We start from the raw sequence: 17,353 nt of genomic DNA on the forward strand, positions 1-17,353 counted from the left end.
GTCAAGGCATCAAAGGCCTAGTGTATTGGACACCATAGATTTATCAGGGCACCAACCCACCTACCCATGGGATTTTGTTCCCAGCAGTCTTAGCTGGACAGGTATAGGAATGCATTAGGCCAGAGGCTGCATTGCTGCATTATGGCATATTTGCAAGGTGGATGCCACAGAATGTTGAAGGGGCAGGAACTTGGGCATTCTGGCTTGTTGCCAGATGTTACTCATGCTACAAATGAGCGGACAAGCAATCTTGTTTAGTGATGTGCAGGCAGAAATTGTGGTCGTATAATGGAGCATTTGATGAGGCTTTGGCAGGGCAGCTAGAGCCATCTCAGCCCTCTAGTCTGGGAGACTTCAACACTCACTTGGTTCATCAAGTTCTAGCAGATCTCCAGGAGGATGACCACTGTCCCTGGGAGACGTTCTCCACTGTGTATCTGGCAGATTGTATAGAGGCTAATTCTTTTCTCTTTTGTAGAGAACTGATGTGGGGAGAGGGGTAGGGGAAAGGGGAATGGGATGAATTGGGAGACTGGGATTGATGTGTGTGCACTGCCATATGAAAATAGTGGGAAGCTGCTGCACAGCACAGGGAGCTCAGCCATATGCTCTGTGATGACGTAGATCTATGGAAGTGTGGGGCGAGAGAGAGGTGCAAGAGAAGGAGATATATGTATCCATACACAGCTCTATGTAGTAACACAACATTGCAAAGCAACTATATGTTAATAAAAAATAAAATAACAAATAATAAAAAAGAAGTTCTTAAAAGGAGCTTTCACCAGCGAGTTGAAATTAAAAAAAAAACAAAACTATCAGAGTTGGCAGAAACAAAATTCTTATTTTGAACCCGTAAGAGTCTGGCCCCAGAAGTTTTGGCTCTTACAGTTTATCTAGCGGCCTTGCTGGCCCCTGTGCTTTTTCTTTCCTAGACCCAAATGCTCAGACCATCAATTTGAGTTAGTTTGGGGTCAGGGTCCCTTTCTGGTCATATCTCAGACTTATACCTAACTGTGGGCTCTTCTGGCAGCAGGCTCTGATGTGCTTTCTCTGTTGCTTCCTCTATCATTTCAAGTTCTCCCCGACATTCAGTCCTTTTGGATGGGTCTTTCCAACTTGATCCCCAGTCATCCTTCCTCAGGTTACAAGTCAGCTCACACGTGTCTTGGAGCCATTTCATCTTCTGCCACATTGCTTGTGATCCCAGGTCTTTAATTCCTGCTTTTATCTCGATGAATTTCTCTCTGTCCTCTTTGCCTTGTCTGAGAGATGTCCCCAGATCAGAAGTTAAGGAGGACTTTTTTCTAATAACTTCATCTTGGTGGATGCCAACTTCTCAAATAGGATCTGTCCACGGGTCATGACCTTGCTCAACTCAGACTGGGAAGGTTTCTTCTTTTCCTCTCTCAAGAGCAAGTAAGTCCCTCACAGTTCTTCTCATGGGCTCAGATCCAAGGAACATCTGGTGATAGTTTAGTCACTAAGTCATGTCTGACTCTTTGTAACCCCAAGGACTATAGCCAGCAAGGCACCTCTGCCCATGGGATTCTCCAAGCAAGAATACTGGTGTGGGTTGCCACTTTCTTCTCCAGGCAATCTTCCTGACCCAGGGATTGAACCCAGGTCTCCTGCATTGCAGGCAGTCTCTTTACTGACTGAGCCACCAGGGAACCTTGAACATCTAATTCTCACTTATTCCCACAACAAAGGACTGGTGGTCTAGCCCTCTCTTTGGAAGGTCTATTGCCTTCCACTTCTCTATGGATCCTGGCATCTCTTATGGAGTCAGGTCTTCAAGCATCTTAAATCATGGTGGTTATATTGTTATATTTCTGTCACTATGAATAACAATCATTGTTGAAAACAGCATAAGCTAGGAGTCTTGACTAAGAGGCATTGAAAGGGGTTATATTGATCAGATGCCTAAAGTAGACAAACGTTTGAAATAAAAGTTTGAAATAAATCTGCAGATCAGTATTTTAACATATTCCTAGGAAGGTTTTAATGACATTAGATGAAAAGGAAGAAAACTAGGAATGAAAGAAAGAAAAACTAGAAATTCAGAGGAAGAAAACTTTGAATGAAAAGGGGGCAGGACAGAAAGAGAGTGCAGAGAACTCAAGGGGCTTCTTTCTGTTCCTTTGGCTGTGAAGTGACTTCTGTGGGTAGGAGAGGTTACCAACACCTATAGCAACAACAGTTTGAGGAAACAACACAGCAAGGCATTTAGGAGAACAGGAATGCAATATTTATTTAGTAACTTTCATATTTTAGCTGTTTTTAAGCACATCCCATGTAATCCCTTGTCTTGATCCACCTGAATGGACTAGGCAGCTTATAAATACCAGAAATTTATTTTTCATGCTTCTGGAGGCCCAAAATCATAGCACCTGCAGATCTGGTGTCTAGAGAGCCCACTTCCTCATAGACAGCCATCCTCTCACTGTCACCTCACAAGGCAGAAGGGGACCAGGAAGCCCTCTTGGGCCAATTTTATCAGGGCACTAATCCCATTCATGAGGACCCCCATGACCTCATGACCTCCCAAAGCTCCACCTCCTAATGTCATCACCTTGGGGGCTGGGATTTCAACATATGAATTTTTAGGGAGACACAAACATTCAATCTGTAGCATCCCTACAAACTACTGAGTAAAGATTTGAACAAGGAAACTCTTGGATTTCAAAGGCCAAGGTGGAACCCAGATTCAAGGCTGGCCCTGCTGGCTGACACCTAAGGTCCCCCACTCTAACTTTACTCTTGCATCTCCACTTCAACCCAGATACCCTCATTTGCTTTCCATGGGCCTTCTGTGATTTCAATTGGGCAAAGCTGTTTGGATTTTTTATCAACAAAGATACTCACTGATTTAAGGGAAGTTCTATGACACTCAACCGTAATGATGCCTGCTTCTCTGTTTCATGATTCAGTCTTGCAAAGCCATCGTAATTCAAAGCACTGCTGGCTCAGTAATTCACTTCATTAATGGTGCTGCCTGAATGAAATACACAGCAAGTTAGAAATAAACAAATCTTTGGAAAGTATGATAATACATTCAGAAAGTACAGAAGGTGAGGCATGTAGACAGAAAGAGGAAGGAAGTGGGAAGAAAACCTTATCAAGATAAAGAGGAGTTTTGTGAGCCCGTAAGATGCTTGTATACTGTCTTTTTAGACAAAATTTCTGAAGATTAATTATGACTCTCTCTTGTTTATATCTTTAGCTTGATACTGCATACTCCCTCACCTCCCATATCGAATTTATTATGAAGTCCTGTCAGTTTTATGTCCAGAATAGATCTCAAACCTGTCAGCTTCTCTTCTCGCCCATGGATGGTGGCTGTGGGCGTCTGGTCCACTCCTGAACCCTGATGATCTCTTCTTCCAGGCATGGAGGATGGTTGCCCTTTTCTGAAAACTGCTGTTAAATCAGGTCAGGCAGACAGCTAGTTCTGGCCAGGCTGAAGCATTCAGATAAAGAGTAAGACCTTCCAGCACTTTCTCCTTCTGCCACAACAGTTATGGAGGCAGGTTGTTGAAAGTGCCCTGAGAGTGGAGTATGTGGTAGTTCTAGATCACATGGAGCATTGCTGCCCTAGAAAGCCACCCAGTGTCTAGTGGCCATTTCATGAGCAAGAAACGTCAGCAAGAGAAAAACAAATATCATATATTAATGCATATATATGGAATCTAGAAAAATAGTACTGATGAACCAGTTTGCAGGGCAGGAATAGAGATGGAGATGAAGAGAATGGACTTGTGTACATAGCAGGGGAAGGAGAGGGTGGGACAAATTGAGAGAGTGGCATTAACATATATACACTATCACATGTAAAATAGATAGCTAGTGGGAAGCTGCTGTGTAGCACAAGGAGCTCAGCTTGGTGCTCTTTGATGACCTAGAGGGGTGGGATTGGGCCTGTGGGAGGCTCAAGAGGGAGGGGATATATGTATACATAGAGCTGATTCACGTTGTTGTATAGCAGAAACTAAGACAACATCGTAAAGCAATTATCCCCATTTAAAAAAATATATGATAAAGGTTAAATAAATACTAGTATGTGCAAACAAAGCAAACAAAAGAAAGAAACAGATGTTTGTGATGGAAAGCACCTGCCAGTGGGCAACCTCTGTGGTCACATCATAATCTGTTCCATCCTGTCTAGCAAGGCCAGGGGCTATCATCTCTCTCCTAGAGCCCCACAGAAGCCTCCTCACTTTCATCTTTTCTGTGGTCCTGCCTCCTCTTGTTTCATCTCTAAGTCAACTTCTTAAAACCTCTTGCATGAGGCTACACATATCCATCTTTCCCCTGCCCCCTAACCTTGTCTTGCTGTCCATGTTATTAGGGTTCCTTCTAATCCTAGGGATCACCAGGCCTGTGTGTCATGGGCCCTGATTCCTCTCCAGACACCCTTAAACCTTTCAGTCTTGAGCTTCACTTGCCTCCTTTCAGTTCCTCAAGCATTCTGCAGCCTTTGCACGTGCTTTCCCTTCTATCTGGAATGTTCCCAGCAAAGTAGCACCCTTGGATTACCCTGGGGATCTCCACCCAAATGACACTTTCTCAGAGGCCCCCACACGATGCAGACAGCTCTGGTTACACTTCTCCATGGCATCCACTGCTGTTTTCAGGGTTCTGTCCACAGACCAGAATTTTCTATTCATTCGTGTGGTTTTGTTTGATACACATTGTTCTCCTTAACCAGACAGGAAGCTCTGCTAGGGAAACGGACTGTGTTCTGTGTTTTCCAGCTCCATATCCTAAGCCTCCTGTGGCTGTTTCCTAACTCATTAGATTCTCAGCAAATATCTTCAGGATGATTAAATAGATGCATTAACAAGAAATCAGAGTTGTGCGCATATTTTTGACATATAAGGAGAGTGATGGTTGATATTTTTTGAACTCTTACTATGGTAGGTATAGTAAGAAGTGCTTTTCTTTCCTTTTTTAAAAAAATTATTTATTTATTTGGCTTCACTGGGTCTTATTAATAGGGCTTTTCCGGTGGCTCAGATGGTAAAGAATCTGCCTGCAGTGCAGGAGACCCAGGTTCGATCCCTAGATTTGAGGATCCCCTGGAGAAGGGAATAGCAACCCACTCCAGTATTCTTGCCTGGAGAATCCCATGGACAGAGGACTCTGGTGGGCTACAGTCCATGCAGTTGCAAAGAATGAGATATGACTGAACATCTTATTAAGAGTTGAGACATATGGGATCCAGTTCCTTGACCAGGATTGGAAACCACGCCCCCCCCCTCCCCCCCGCCCCCCTGCATTGGAAGCCTGCGTCTTAGCCACTGAACCACCAGGGAAGTTCCCCCAGTTGCTTGTCATTGTTTCCTCTATCGTGTATATATCATGACAATAACACTATAAGGTAAGAACTAGAGATTCAGAAACTGAGGCCTAAGTCGGCTAACTAGTAGCACACGTGTGTCTGCAGGGCTTATTAGGCAGCCCGGCTCTATAACCTGTTTCCTTAACTTGCTTTTTTGATTTGGTTTGTCTCCAGCTCCAGTTTTTCCAAGCTCATACAATAATAAAAACAGGCCCTTATATCACAGCTACTGTAATAATTAAAGGCCAGATTTATCTTGCCTTCTTTTGAGAGAGAATTATTGATCTTGTGTCTGCATGCTTCCTACCAGAGACAACATCTTTTTAAAAATAAAGTCTGTTTACACACACAATGATTAAAACTATTCAATAACTTGTTCAGTTATATACTAACCTCAAAATATGAAAACTTGAAAATACAGTCTTCCGTGGAGAGTTCCTATTTGACTTTATCATGTCAGTGTATTAAAAAATTTAGACCCATCGTCAGAAGTGAAAATATCAATTTCCTTTTCCATGGAGAAATCCAATAATGGGATGAAAATTAGACTTCATTTGGGTACACTTTACCAATAAATCTGATTTTTGTTAACTGTATCTCATAAACTCTTCTTTTAAATCAATCTTTTTTTTTTTAATCTCTTTCATGAAACAGCACATATCTGAATGAGAAGTCCCTCCACCTGATGGAGCGATGCCAAAATCTGCAAGCGGGCTTGGAGACGTTATCTAACAGAACAGGAAAGTAAGTTCTACCCTTCGCATTTAATTTGATTTTAAAATAAGTGTTTTGTGTAAAAAAACTGTTTCATAGCATCTTTTTAAAAAATTAGCCTCTTGAAAATTTTTTAATTAATTTTTGGCTGTGCTGGGTCTTCGTTGCTGCGAGGGCTTTTCTCTAGTTGTGGTATTCAGGCTTCTCATTGAGGTGGCTTCTCTGATTGTGGAGCACAAGCTTCGGGGCATGTGGGCTTCAGTAGCTGTGGTTCCCAGGCTCTAGAGCACAGGCTCAGTAGTTGTGGCATACGGGCTTGAAGTTGCTCCATTGCATGTGGGATCTTCCTGGATCAAGGATCTAGCCCATGTCTCATGCATTGGTAGGGAGATTCTTAACCACTGAGCCACCAGGGAAGGCCCAAGCTTTTCATAGTCCCCTGATATCATGCTTGAATTTTTCTGCATCCAGCCCAGGCCTTTGAGAAAAGTGCCTTCTTGAAGCTTTTCTCATATGACTCAGTTTGAGCCGGCCACTGTTTTTGCCAGGACCCTTGCTTATGATAGATTGGTCAGAACTAATACTTGTAAATGCTTCTTTTCTTAATTTTTTAATACTTATTTTTATTCATTCATTTATTTATTTGGCTATGCTGGGTGTTAGTTGTGGCATGCAGGATCTAGTTCCCTGACCAGAAATCAAACCCAGGTGTGCCCTGTATTGGAAGCGAGGCTTCCCTGCTAGCCACTGGATCAGCAGGGAAAGTGAAGTTGCTCAGTCGTGTCTGACTCTCTGCGACCTCATGGACTGTAGCCTACCAGGCTCCTCTGTCCATGGGGTTTTCTAGGCAAGAGTTCTGGAGTGGTTTGTCATTTCCTTCTCCAGTGGATCTTCCCATCCCAGGGATCTATCCCAGGTCTCCCGCATTGTAGGCAGATGCTTTACCATCTGAGCCACAAGAGAAGAGCAGGGAAATCCCATGCAAATGCCTTTTTTCTTGCACAATAAGTACAATGAATTTTGAGGTGGATGTAAAGTAGCTCATGCATTGTAGAAGGTGCCGGACATCCGTTTTGATCACGTTGAAGCCATTGTTTTCCTTGTTTGTCGGGCTCTTCCTCGAACTTTTCTTGAGGGACTCAAATTCCAAACCTCTTGCACCATCCTCCATGCATCAGATCTGTGGCGCCACACCTTATGAATAGTAGAACTTGGAAAACTTGGTCCTTACTCCCCCATTCCCTGTGACAAACTGTCTGTATTCATTGCCTGACGTGGGAATCAGTGTGTAAAAGTTACAATGGACTGTCTATGAACTATTCAATATTTTTGCTCCCCAAAGTGACAAAAGTGCTCAGTGTAACAATGAACCATTGCTGTACTTTGGAGCAAAGCACTTGCGTCAGCATGGCAGAATGTTCTTTAATCACGGAAGGTGATTTGTTTTCAACGCAGAGAATTAAAAAAAAAAAATTTTGGCCACACCCCACAGCATATGAGACTTTAGTTCCCTGACCAGGGCTGGAACCCATGCTTCCTGCATTAGAAGGCAGAGTCTTAAACACTGGACCACCAGGGAAGACCCCACTGCCAAGAATTTTGCAACTCTTTTATGAGTGTCAACAAATATGGTTAACTGCAGTGTGCTGATGAGATTGCCTGGGCATAGTTTGCTCTCTCACTTTTTTCCTATTGTTTTGGATTTGATGTTAAGACTTTTTCTCAGTTGTTGTTTAGGGAGATACCTTTCCATGATCTGCACAATTTTCAGCCAGCTCATATAATTAGCCTGCACTAGCATTCTGTTTGGCAAAAGTCTAGAGAAAGTAGGCAGGACCTGACCATTGTTATGAAAGTGTTATTTTGCTCATAGGAGACTAATTTGTTCAATAGTATTGTCTATTGTCAGGAATTGTGCATTCTGCGACCAGCGCTGATACAGAGGTACAGGGGACAATTGGGAAAGCTATTCAGTGTGTGGTAATAAAAAGCAATTACATTTTCTTAGAAATAATGATATAGCTCTGTTTTTGTCATGGTCTGTTAAAGACTTAGAATTTCCTCTTTCTTCAGCCAGTTTTCCCCTTTCAGATAGTAAAATAGAATTTAGGAAGATGGTGTTGGAGTGGGAGGGAGCAGTGCTCTTTCTCCCACTGGTCTTTTAAAATTAATTAATTAATTTTAATTGGAAGATAATTACTTTACAATATTGTGGTGGTTTTGCCATACATCAACATGAATTGGTTGACTACATTTTTGAGTGAAAGTAAGCTAATGGTTGGCATTGGGAAAACCATCGGGATTCTTTATTTTCTGTGTAAGGCTATGAGCTCCGGGACTGTGAGTTCATGGTTCTGTCTGTGGTGCCTGTCACAGGACTCAGCACATAGTAGTTACTCAGCAAATGTTTGTGGAATTAAATTAATAAATGAATAAATATACTTCTTAGGTCTTCAAAGGATTTTTCTTCACCATCTCTACTCTGTCCATAAACTTCAATTCCTTTTTGAAAACTATTTTTAACTTCTCTGGCTCTTTCTCTTTGAATCTGAAGTTTTCTGTTTTTTCCTGCCTCATCCTTTCTCCTTGAATGTTTCTCTCGGTTTCTCCATCTCAATCCTTTTTACCAGGTGTCTCCTGGATAAAATATTATACCATACTAAAATGCTGCCTAGCCATCTTATCACTTGCATTTTTCAGTATGGCAAAGATTATTTGTGATCTTTTCTGCTTACTTTTTAAAAAATGATAATTGTGTGGATATTCAAGTTGTCTATCTTAGTCCACATCATTTCAGACCAATGAGCTGATTTTTTAAGAGCAAATACTTCCAAGGGGCTGACCCAGGAAATGATCTCATTCCTCCCCTGTTGGGTTTTGCTGCCTCTGTCACTGTACCATTTTCTTCCTGTGTTCCTCTTCTATTTTCCCAGATGATCGTGGAACCCAAAAAAGGTTACATCTATATTTGTTCAGTTTCTCCCATCTGGTCGGGGTAGATGAACTGCTCTAATAGAATCTACCCAAACAGAGTATCATATCACAATCTTGTGTTCTCTCTCATACAATGTTCAGTATAGACCTTTCTTGACCGAGCAACTCTTCTCTGACTACTGACTCAGGGATTCTGGATCCTTCCATCCTATGATGCAGACATCTTCAACAGGTGATCTGAGGGTTGCTGCAGAAGCAGAGGGTGCTATAGAGAAGGTACACACAGCTTGGAGGGGACATGCATAACTTCCCATCATATCCCACTGGCTGGAACCAACCTACCTAAATGTTTGGGGTCATGTGGTTGTGATTGGCCAATAGAATGTGAGTTCAGTTGTCTCATGATGGGCATGAGGGTTGTAGTGCCCAGCTGGGATGCCGTAAAGCAACAGCTACATGATTTGGAAAGAGAGCACCAGTTAGTGACATCAACCAGGTATTTCTGCACCATATGCATTAAATATTAAATAGCTCAGCTGTTCTTATTATTGTATTGACAATAGATCCCTCAGGTCTTCCTTAAAGATGAAAGGAAACATTTTGCTTAAACAATATCTTACATCCTCTGAACGCTTGAATAGTGCTCTTGGTGAAAGGAGAGATTTAGAGATCTTCTTACAGAATGTAAGCCACTGCCCTACATCTTCCTGTGCAGTCATGAGGGCATGAAAAAGCCTCTTGCCTTCAAATAGCTTTTCTTGGTAAAATTCAAATTCTCAGAATCAAGGTTGGAACAAAGGCTTGCATCAGCTAGGTGTGGCTTGAACCGTACACTGCTAGCTGAGTGTGTATGTCTGATGAGCTGTTTCATGCTGTACCATTTAAAATTACCCAGAACAGTAGAATTTTCTGAAAGGATCATCTTAATGGGGCATCATAAAGATGTTTGTTCAAAGGCTCTGTTTGCAAGGTGAAAGGCAAAGTGAATTGAAGTCTGGCCCTAAGTGTTCTTCCTGTTTATTATCTTGGGGAGCACAGCATGACCTGAATTGCAGCTTGAAAAGAAGAAGTATAAATTATGGTAGATCAGGCTTCAAAAAACATGACGCTGAACATATCACTTGACAGCCTGCTAACAATGCAAGTATTGATAAGTTTTAAGTTGTCTGTCAGGAAAAATGGTGTGTGGTCATAGACAAGATTTTCTTGGCATGGAGTGATATATGGCTTGTCCACTCAGCTTTAAATCTATGGTGCTTTCATTGCCTCTTCAAGAGATATCTACATTTTTGTGTCTTTTCACCCTTTAATTTGCCTTTTCTGGTCAGTTTTTGAGGGCTCAGGAATCTATCCCTCCTTCCTTTCCTTGTCATAAAGGAGACATTAACACAAAACAGCCATTCATACCAACATGGTGTGTTCTTAATATCATGGGGCATACCTGTTGGTAACCAAAGCAGTGGCTCTGTTTGCTGATACAAAATTTTAAGTTGAATGGGTGAACTTATAACAAGGCTGTAATAGAAGTCTCTGAAAACTTCTTTTTTGTGTGTGCAAAATCTGTCAAGGTGGTTTAGCCATCATTCTGTACCTCAAAGAGAACATAAGAAATAACCAATCATACAGTTTAAGAACTTGAGGGAATGAATAGTCTCTTAAATTCTTTTGATCCATATACCTTTTTATATATAACTTTTATTTTTCTAAGCAATCAAATTCCCTCAGTTTAAAGATAAAAATAGGATTATGACTTTCAGAGTCAGGCAATCAGTTAATGGGAAGGAGGAAAATAAAATATTTTGTGTGTGGTTGTTGATGCTGGAAGTTAACCAGCATAATTCTAATCTGAATTCCTTAGTTAATACTTGGCAGGAGTTGCTTAGTATCATTTGTTACCATGCTGATAATTGGAATAGTGTATTAAGTGTTTGTCAGTGGAAATAAAACTGAATTTTCCCTCAGAGAAAAATTGAAACACTGACTTCTGCATTATACTACAATCTTGATTATGTATTCACATCAGAAGGATTCCTAGTACTTGCTCAAATAGCAAGTCATTTGAAGGAAACCTTTAATAGGAAAACAGTGACAATAAAAATAATCACACTTATTTAAGGTCATTAAGAAATAATTGGAAATAATTATTTTCAATTTCAGAAGTAGATGGAGAAAGAAAGCAAATCTATTGCATTTGTTCACCATTTTCAGATAAAACAAGTATTATTAAAGGTATTGTTTATCTACTATTTCTGGTAACCAAACTTCCAAGATGGTGCCCACTAGTCTTTCCTTCCTGGTGTTTACATGTTTTTCCCCTGCCTCACTGAAGGGGACTGCCCTGTGTAACCAATACAATATCACAGGAATAACGAGGTGTGATTTCAAGGTCAGGTCATAGAGTGTTTGATAATTCTGCCTTACCTTCTCTTAGGTTGCTTGCTCTGGGGGAAGCCAGCTACCGTGTCATGGGGACATTGAGAGGTCCACATACCTGAGGTCTTCCGCCAACAGCCAGGACCATTTTGTCAGCCATGTCAATGAGCCTCCCTGGAAGTAGATACTTCAACCTCAACCTACATCTTGACTTTACAGTCTAATGAGCTACTAGCCCAGAATTATCCAACTAAGCTACTCATGAATTCCTGACCTATACAAAAATAGTTTATTGTTGTAAAACTAAGCCACTAAGTTTTGGAGTAATTTATAATATAACCATGGATAACTAACTGGCCACTCAATTCATAATCCATTATGCTATTATATTTTTATCATTATGACAATTTTTATAGTGACATTTGTGTGTGGTTGTTGATGTTGGAAAATAACCAGCATAATTCTAATTGGAATCCCTTAGTTGATACTTGGCAAGAATTGCTTAGTATCATCTGTTACCATACTGAAGATTGAAATAGTGTATTATTTTAAGTGTTTGTCAGTGGAAACAGGGGCTTTCCCCAAGGCTCAGCTGGTAAGACCCCAAATGGCATTGCAGGAGATGCAAGAGACACAGGTTCAATCCCTGGGTCGGGAAGGTCCCCTGGAGTAGGAAATAGCAACCCACTCAGTATCCTTGCCTGGAAAATTCCATGGACAGAGGAGCCTGGCAGACTATAGTCCGTGGGATCACAAAGAGTCAGACACAATTGAGCTACTGAACATGTGTGCAGTGGAAACAAAACTGAATTTTCAGTAGTGGTAATAACAGTGGTAATTTTTGTGGACCTACTGTATGCAAGGAAATGTAAGTATATGTATAGTCTTTGCAGTATATCTTCAGAGTAAGTTTTGTTATTTTAATTCCACAAGTGTAAGTGATGAACTCAGAGGGTTTTAAAATGGCTTGCAAACATGAGATGGTTAGAAGTGGCAGATCCAGCGCTTGGATAAAATTCTGACTGTTCTGTTCTCGCTACTGTATGGCTCCATTCTTAATGAAAACAGAATTACAAGCCACAAATACACGAAGAGAAAGGCATTTGACTTTATACTGCAAAGCTACTTAAAAGCAATCTTTATCCAAAATACTAAGTATATACTTACTTTGCTCACGTTTTGTTACTTAGTCTACTTAAGCATCTGTAATGTAAATATATGCAGGTAAGGTTTATCTTGCACAATTACCCTAACTGTAACTTGGGGATCAGTGTGACTTCTCTTGGTAAGGTCATGGCAGATGGCTAATTATTGTCATATTTCAAAACTAATATCTGAAACATTTGGGTGTTTTATGTTCTAATTATATATTAAATTTCAGTTTCAGAAACACACAGCAGCTTCTCTGTGCCCAGCACTACAACAGGCACAGAGACAATTGTTCTCAACCTGGAAGGTGTATATCAGACTCCCTGGGAGGTTTTTCAAAATATGCATGGTTGCAAACAGTTTAACTCTTGCCTAAGGGACACAGCGATAAAGAAATTATTTCTGCTCTTTAGCAGCTCACAGTACATTAAGAAAGTCAAGGACTTCCCTGGTGGTCCAGTGGTTAAGACACTATGCTTCCATTGTAGGGGGAGCAGGTTCAATCCCTGGTCAGGGAACTAAGATCCCACATGCTACTCTGTGTGGCAAAAAAAAAATAGAAAACATAAAACAAAAACACAAGAAACAAAAAAACAAAACAAAAAAAGAAAGTCATATATTTACAATACTTTGTCTTCTCCTTCTCATTCTCTGTAGATTTCTTGTCATTTCCCCTCACTTTTGACCCTGGAGTGTCCCAGAACTCAGTCTTCCAGCCTCATTTATCTTCCTTCTCAGACCTGTAGGACTTCATTTAACCTCATGAATTTTAACTGCCATCTACCTACTGATGACTCCCAAATTTATATTTGGACCTCTTTCCAGATTCATATTACCTCTACCCAGTCAACTCTTCCCTGCGATACTCATAAAGAATCTCAAACCTTTTACATCTCACATGATCTCCTGGATTGCCCCCTGAATTTTATACTTCAACACTGTTCCCCGTTCAGTTAATGGCAAGTCTGTTCTTCCAGTGCTCAGACCTAAATGCTTGGGGTTATTCTTGACTCCTTTATTTTTATCTATCTATCTATCATTAAATCTTACAGGCGACCTTGAAATCATACCCGGAAGTAGATAATTTCTTACTCACTTTATCACTTCCACCCTGGTCCAAGCCATCTTTATTTCAATATTGGCAAACATCTCTAATTCTTCTAGCTTTTATTCCTGCTCTCTTGGAGAATATTCTCAATGAAGTAGACAGTTGGAACCTTTTAAAATGTAAATTAGATCAGGTCTCTTTTCTGTTCTAATGTCTTCCCGTTTCACTCAACATAAAAGACAAAATTCTTACAGCAGCCTGCAAAGTCCTGGGAGCACTTCTCAAATATACATGTAATATATTTGCCAATAAAAAGCACAAAGAGGGTGGTAGAAGCAAAGTTGTATCAGGCTAAGGAAATGACTACAAATGTAAAGTAACAAACATAATAATGTATAGTTGGTTTATAACATTAATAATGTAATATTGTATAACAAAAATTCAACACAAAGAAGAAAAAGGGAAGAGAGCTATGTGAATATTATTTCTATATATCAGTACAGTTAAACTAGTACAAATTGAAAGCTGATTCTGATAACGTATATATCGTAACGCCTAGAGCAACCACTAAAAATATAGTTTAAATTATTAAAGATGTCATGCCAATGTATGACAAAAACCACCACAATATTGTAAAGTAATTAGCCTCCAATTAAAATAAATAAATTAATTTAAATTTTAAAAAAATTAAAAAATAAAAGTAAATTGGCAGAGGTAAATCTTACTGTATCAGTAGTAACATTAAATATGACCAGATTAAATCATGTAATCAAAAGGCAGAGACTGTCAGACTGGATTAAAAAGCATGATCAAATTATATGCTACCTATAGAAGACACATTTTGGATTCAAATATACAAATAGATTGAAAGTAAAAAGATAGAGAAATATATCATGTGTGAACAGTAACCACAAGAAAGCGGGAATGAGTCTTCCCTGGAGGTCCAGTAGTTAAGACTTTGCCTTCTAATGCAGGGGATAGAGGTTCAATCCCTTGTTGAGGTGCTAAGATCCCACATGGTTCAGTGCCAAAAAATCAAAACATAAAACAAAAACAATTCAATAAAGACTTTAAAAATGGTTCACATAAAAAAAATTAAAAAAAAATAAAACTGGAGTGGATATATTGATATTAGAAGAAATAAACCTTTAAAACAAAAGGTGTTAGTAGAAATAAAGAAGATTTTATCATCATAAAAGCGTCAATCCAGGAGAAAGTTATAATAATTATAAACACATGCATGTAATAACAGAGCACCAAAGTACACAAAGCAAAAACTGACAAATAAAGGAAGAAATAACAACAATAATTGGAGACCTAAATAATCTGTTTCAGTAGTGGATACAATACCAGACAGAAGGTCAATAAGAAAATGGTAGAACTGCATAGCAGTATAAACCAGCCAGACTTAACAGACATCTATATAGTACCCACCAACAGACTATACATTCTTTTCAAATGCACACAAAACATTGTCCAGGATAAATCATATGCTAGATTATAGAACAAACCTCCATAAATTTAAAGAATAAAAATAATACAATGGCCACATTTTAATGAAATTTTAAATGAATATTTAGGGGGAAAAATTGAGAAACTCACAAATATATAGAAATTAAACAACATATTCCTAACTGCAGTGGGTCCAAGAAGCAATAGAAAGGGAAATTGAAAATAATTAGAGATGAATGAAAATAAACACACAGTATGTCAGAATTTATGGGATGCAGGAGGTAATAGCTGAAGCATATAAGACTTCTTTCTGAGGTGACAAAAATGTTCCAGAATTGACTAGAGTGATGGTTGCACATATCTGTGAATATTCTAAAACCCACTGGCTTCTATGCTTTAAATAGGTGCATTGAATGGTATGTGAATTATACTTCAATGAAGCTGTTAAAAACTTGAACGTGTCTACAAATCATTTGAGGATTTTATTTATTACAGAGTCTGATTCCATAAGTCTGAGGCAGGGCCTGAGATTCTGATTTTCTTACTGTTTTATGCCAGTAGTGCTAGTCTGAGGTCCACGCTTTGAATACCAAATCCTCTACTGTCCGATTTCCTGTGACCTTCCACCTTCATGAGTGGATTCCTGAGTGACTCGTGTGTGATTTCCAGCAAATCTGACCATCTTGATGTTTCTTGAACATACCCTGCCTGCTTCTACCTCTGACTTTTGCATTTGTCCTTCCCTTTGTCTAGAATGTTCTTCCCATTCCCATAGCCCCATATGTGCATTGTTTACTTAATCATCACTCTTCGCCAAATCTCTGTCCAACTCCTATGTCCCAGGGAGGTCTTCCCTGACCACCCCCACTTATATTGCAGTCCTATTTCACATACTTTCTCTCTTTTTCTGTTTTATCTTTCCTCACAGTACTAAGTACATGAGATACTTCAACATGCTATTAATTTATGTATTACTTGATATATAGTTTGGTAAGGCTGCCATAACAAATTACCATGGACTAGATGGCTTAAGGGCTTTCCCTTAACGTGGCACTAGTGGTAAAGAACTTGCCTGCCAATGCAGAAGACGTAAGAGACACAGGTTTGATCCTTGGGTCAGAAAGATCCCCTGGAGGAGACCCACTCCAGTATTCTTGCCTGGAGAACCCCATGGACAGAGGGGCCTGACAGGCTACAGGTCCATAGGGTCACAAGATTTGGTCATGACTGAAGCAACTTAGCATGTATGCATGCAGATGGCTTAAAGAGCTTCCCTGGTAGTTCAGTGGTAAAGAACCTGCCAGTGCAGGAGACGCAGGTTTGATCCCCGGGTCAGGAAGATCCCCTGGAAAGGGAAATTGCAACCTACCCTGATATTCTTGCCTGGAAAATCCCGTGGACAGAGGAGCCTGGTCAGCTACAGTATTAGTAATTAAGCAACAAGAGCAAAATGGCTTAAACAACAGAAATTTATTTTCTCATAATTCTAGAGTCTTAAAGTCCAAGATTGCAGTGTTGGCAGGTTTGGTTTCTCTGAAGTCTCTCTGCTTGCCTTCTTGCTTTATGTATGAAGCACAGATATATGGTCTTTTCTCTTTGGTTGGTCACCAAAGAGAAAAGACGATATGTGTGTGCCACCATCCTGGTATCTCTCTGTATCTACAAATTTCATTTCTTTATAAGAACATAAGCAGATTGGACTAGGGCCACCCTAAGGGCCTCATTTCAATTTAGGGCTTCCCTGATGGTTCAGATGGTAAAGAATCTGCCTGCAAAGAGTCAGACATGACTGAGAGGGACCCAGGGATCTGGGTCTCAGGAGACCAATGGATTGCTAATGATCTCATTTCAATTTAACCCCCTATTTAAAGGCCTTGTCTTCCCTGGTGGCTCAGATGGTAAAGCGTCTGTCTACAATGCGGGAGACCTGGGTTCAATCCCTGGTTTGGGAAGATCGCCTGGAGAAGGAAATGGCAATCCACTCCAGGACTATTGCCTGGAAAATCCCATGGACAGAGGAGCCTGGTAGGCTACAGCCCATGGGGTCGCAAAGAGTCGGACACGACTGAGGGACTTCACTTTCACTTTAAAGGCCTTATTTCCAAATACAGTCATGTTAGGAGGTCCTGGGGGTTAGGGTTTCATCATATGAATTTGGGGAAATACAAGTCAGCCTATACATTAGAGAACATGGATTTTTTTAAAAAATTCATTTTGCTTACTATTTTAATTATCAGCCTCTAGAACAGTACCTTACACATAAGAGATACTCAGTAAGTATTTATTGAGTAAATACATGAAGACAAAAGGTAAGTGCTGTACAGATATTCAGAGGATTTAGG

The 17,353-nt window shown here is 40.1% G+C and overlaps 1 protein-coding gene across 1 annotated transcript in view; it reads left to right on the top strand.

Annotated features, from left to right (window-relative positions):
• Positions 1-17,353, top strand: part of ST8SIA6 (ST8 alpha-N-acetyl-neuraminide alpha-2,8-sialyltransferase 6) — a 163,731-nt gene that overhangs the window by 91,371 nt on the left and 55,007 nt on the right. Inside the window, exon 3 of the mRNA XM_006052363.3 lies at positions 5,996-6,085. Coding sequence (XP_006052425.1) covers positions 5,996-6,085 — 90 coding nt within the window. The remainder of the gene's footprint in view (positions 1-5,995; positions 6,086-17,353) is intronic.

The sequence above is a fragment of the Bubalus bubalis genome, chromosome 14 (assembly GCF_019923935.1).
Source record: "Bubalus bubalis isolate 160015118507 breed Murrah chromosome 14, NDDB_SH_1, whole genome shotgun sequence".
Taxonomy (NCBI): domain Eukaryota; kingdom Metazoa; phylum Chordata; class Mammalia; order Artiodactyla; family Bovidae; genus Bubalus; species Bubalus bubalis.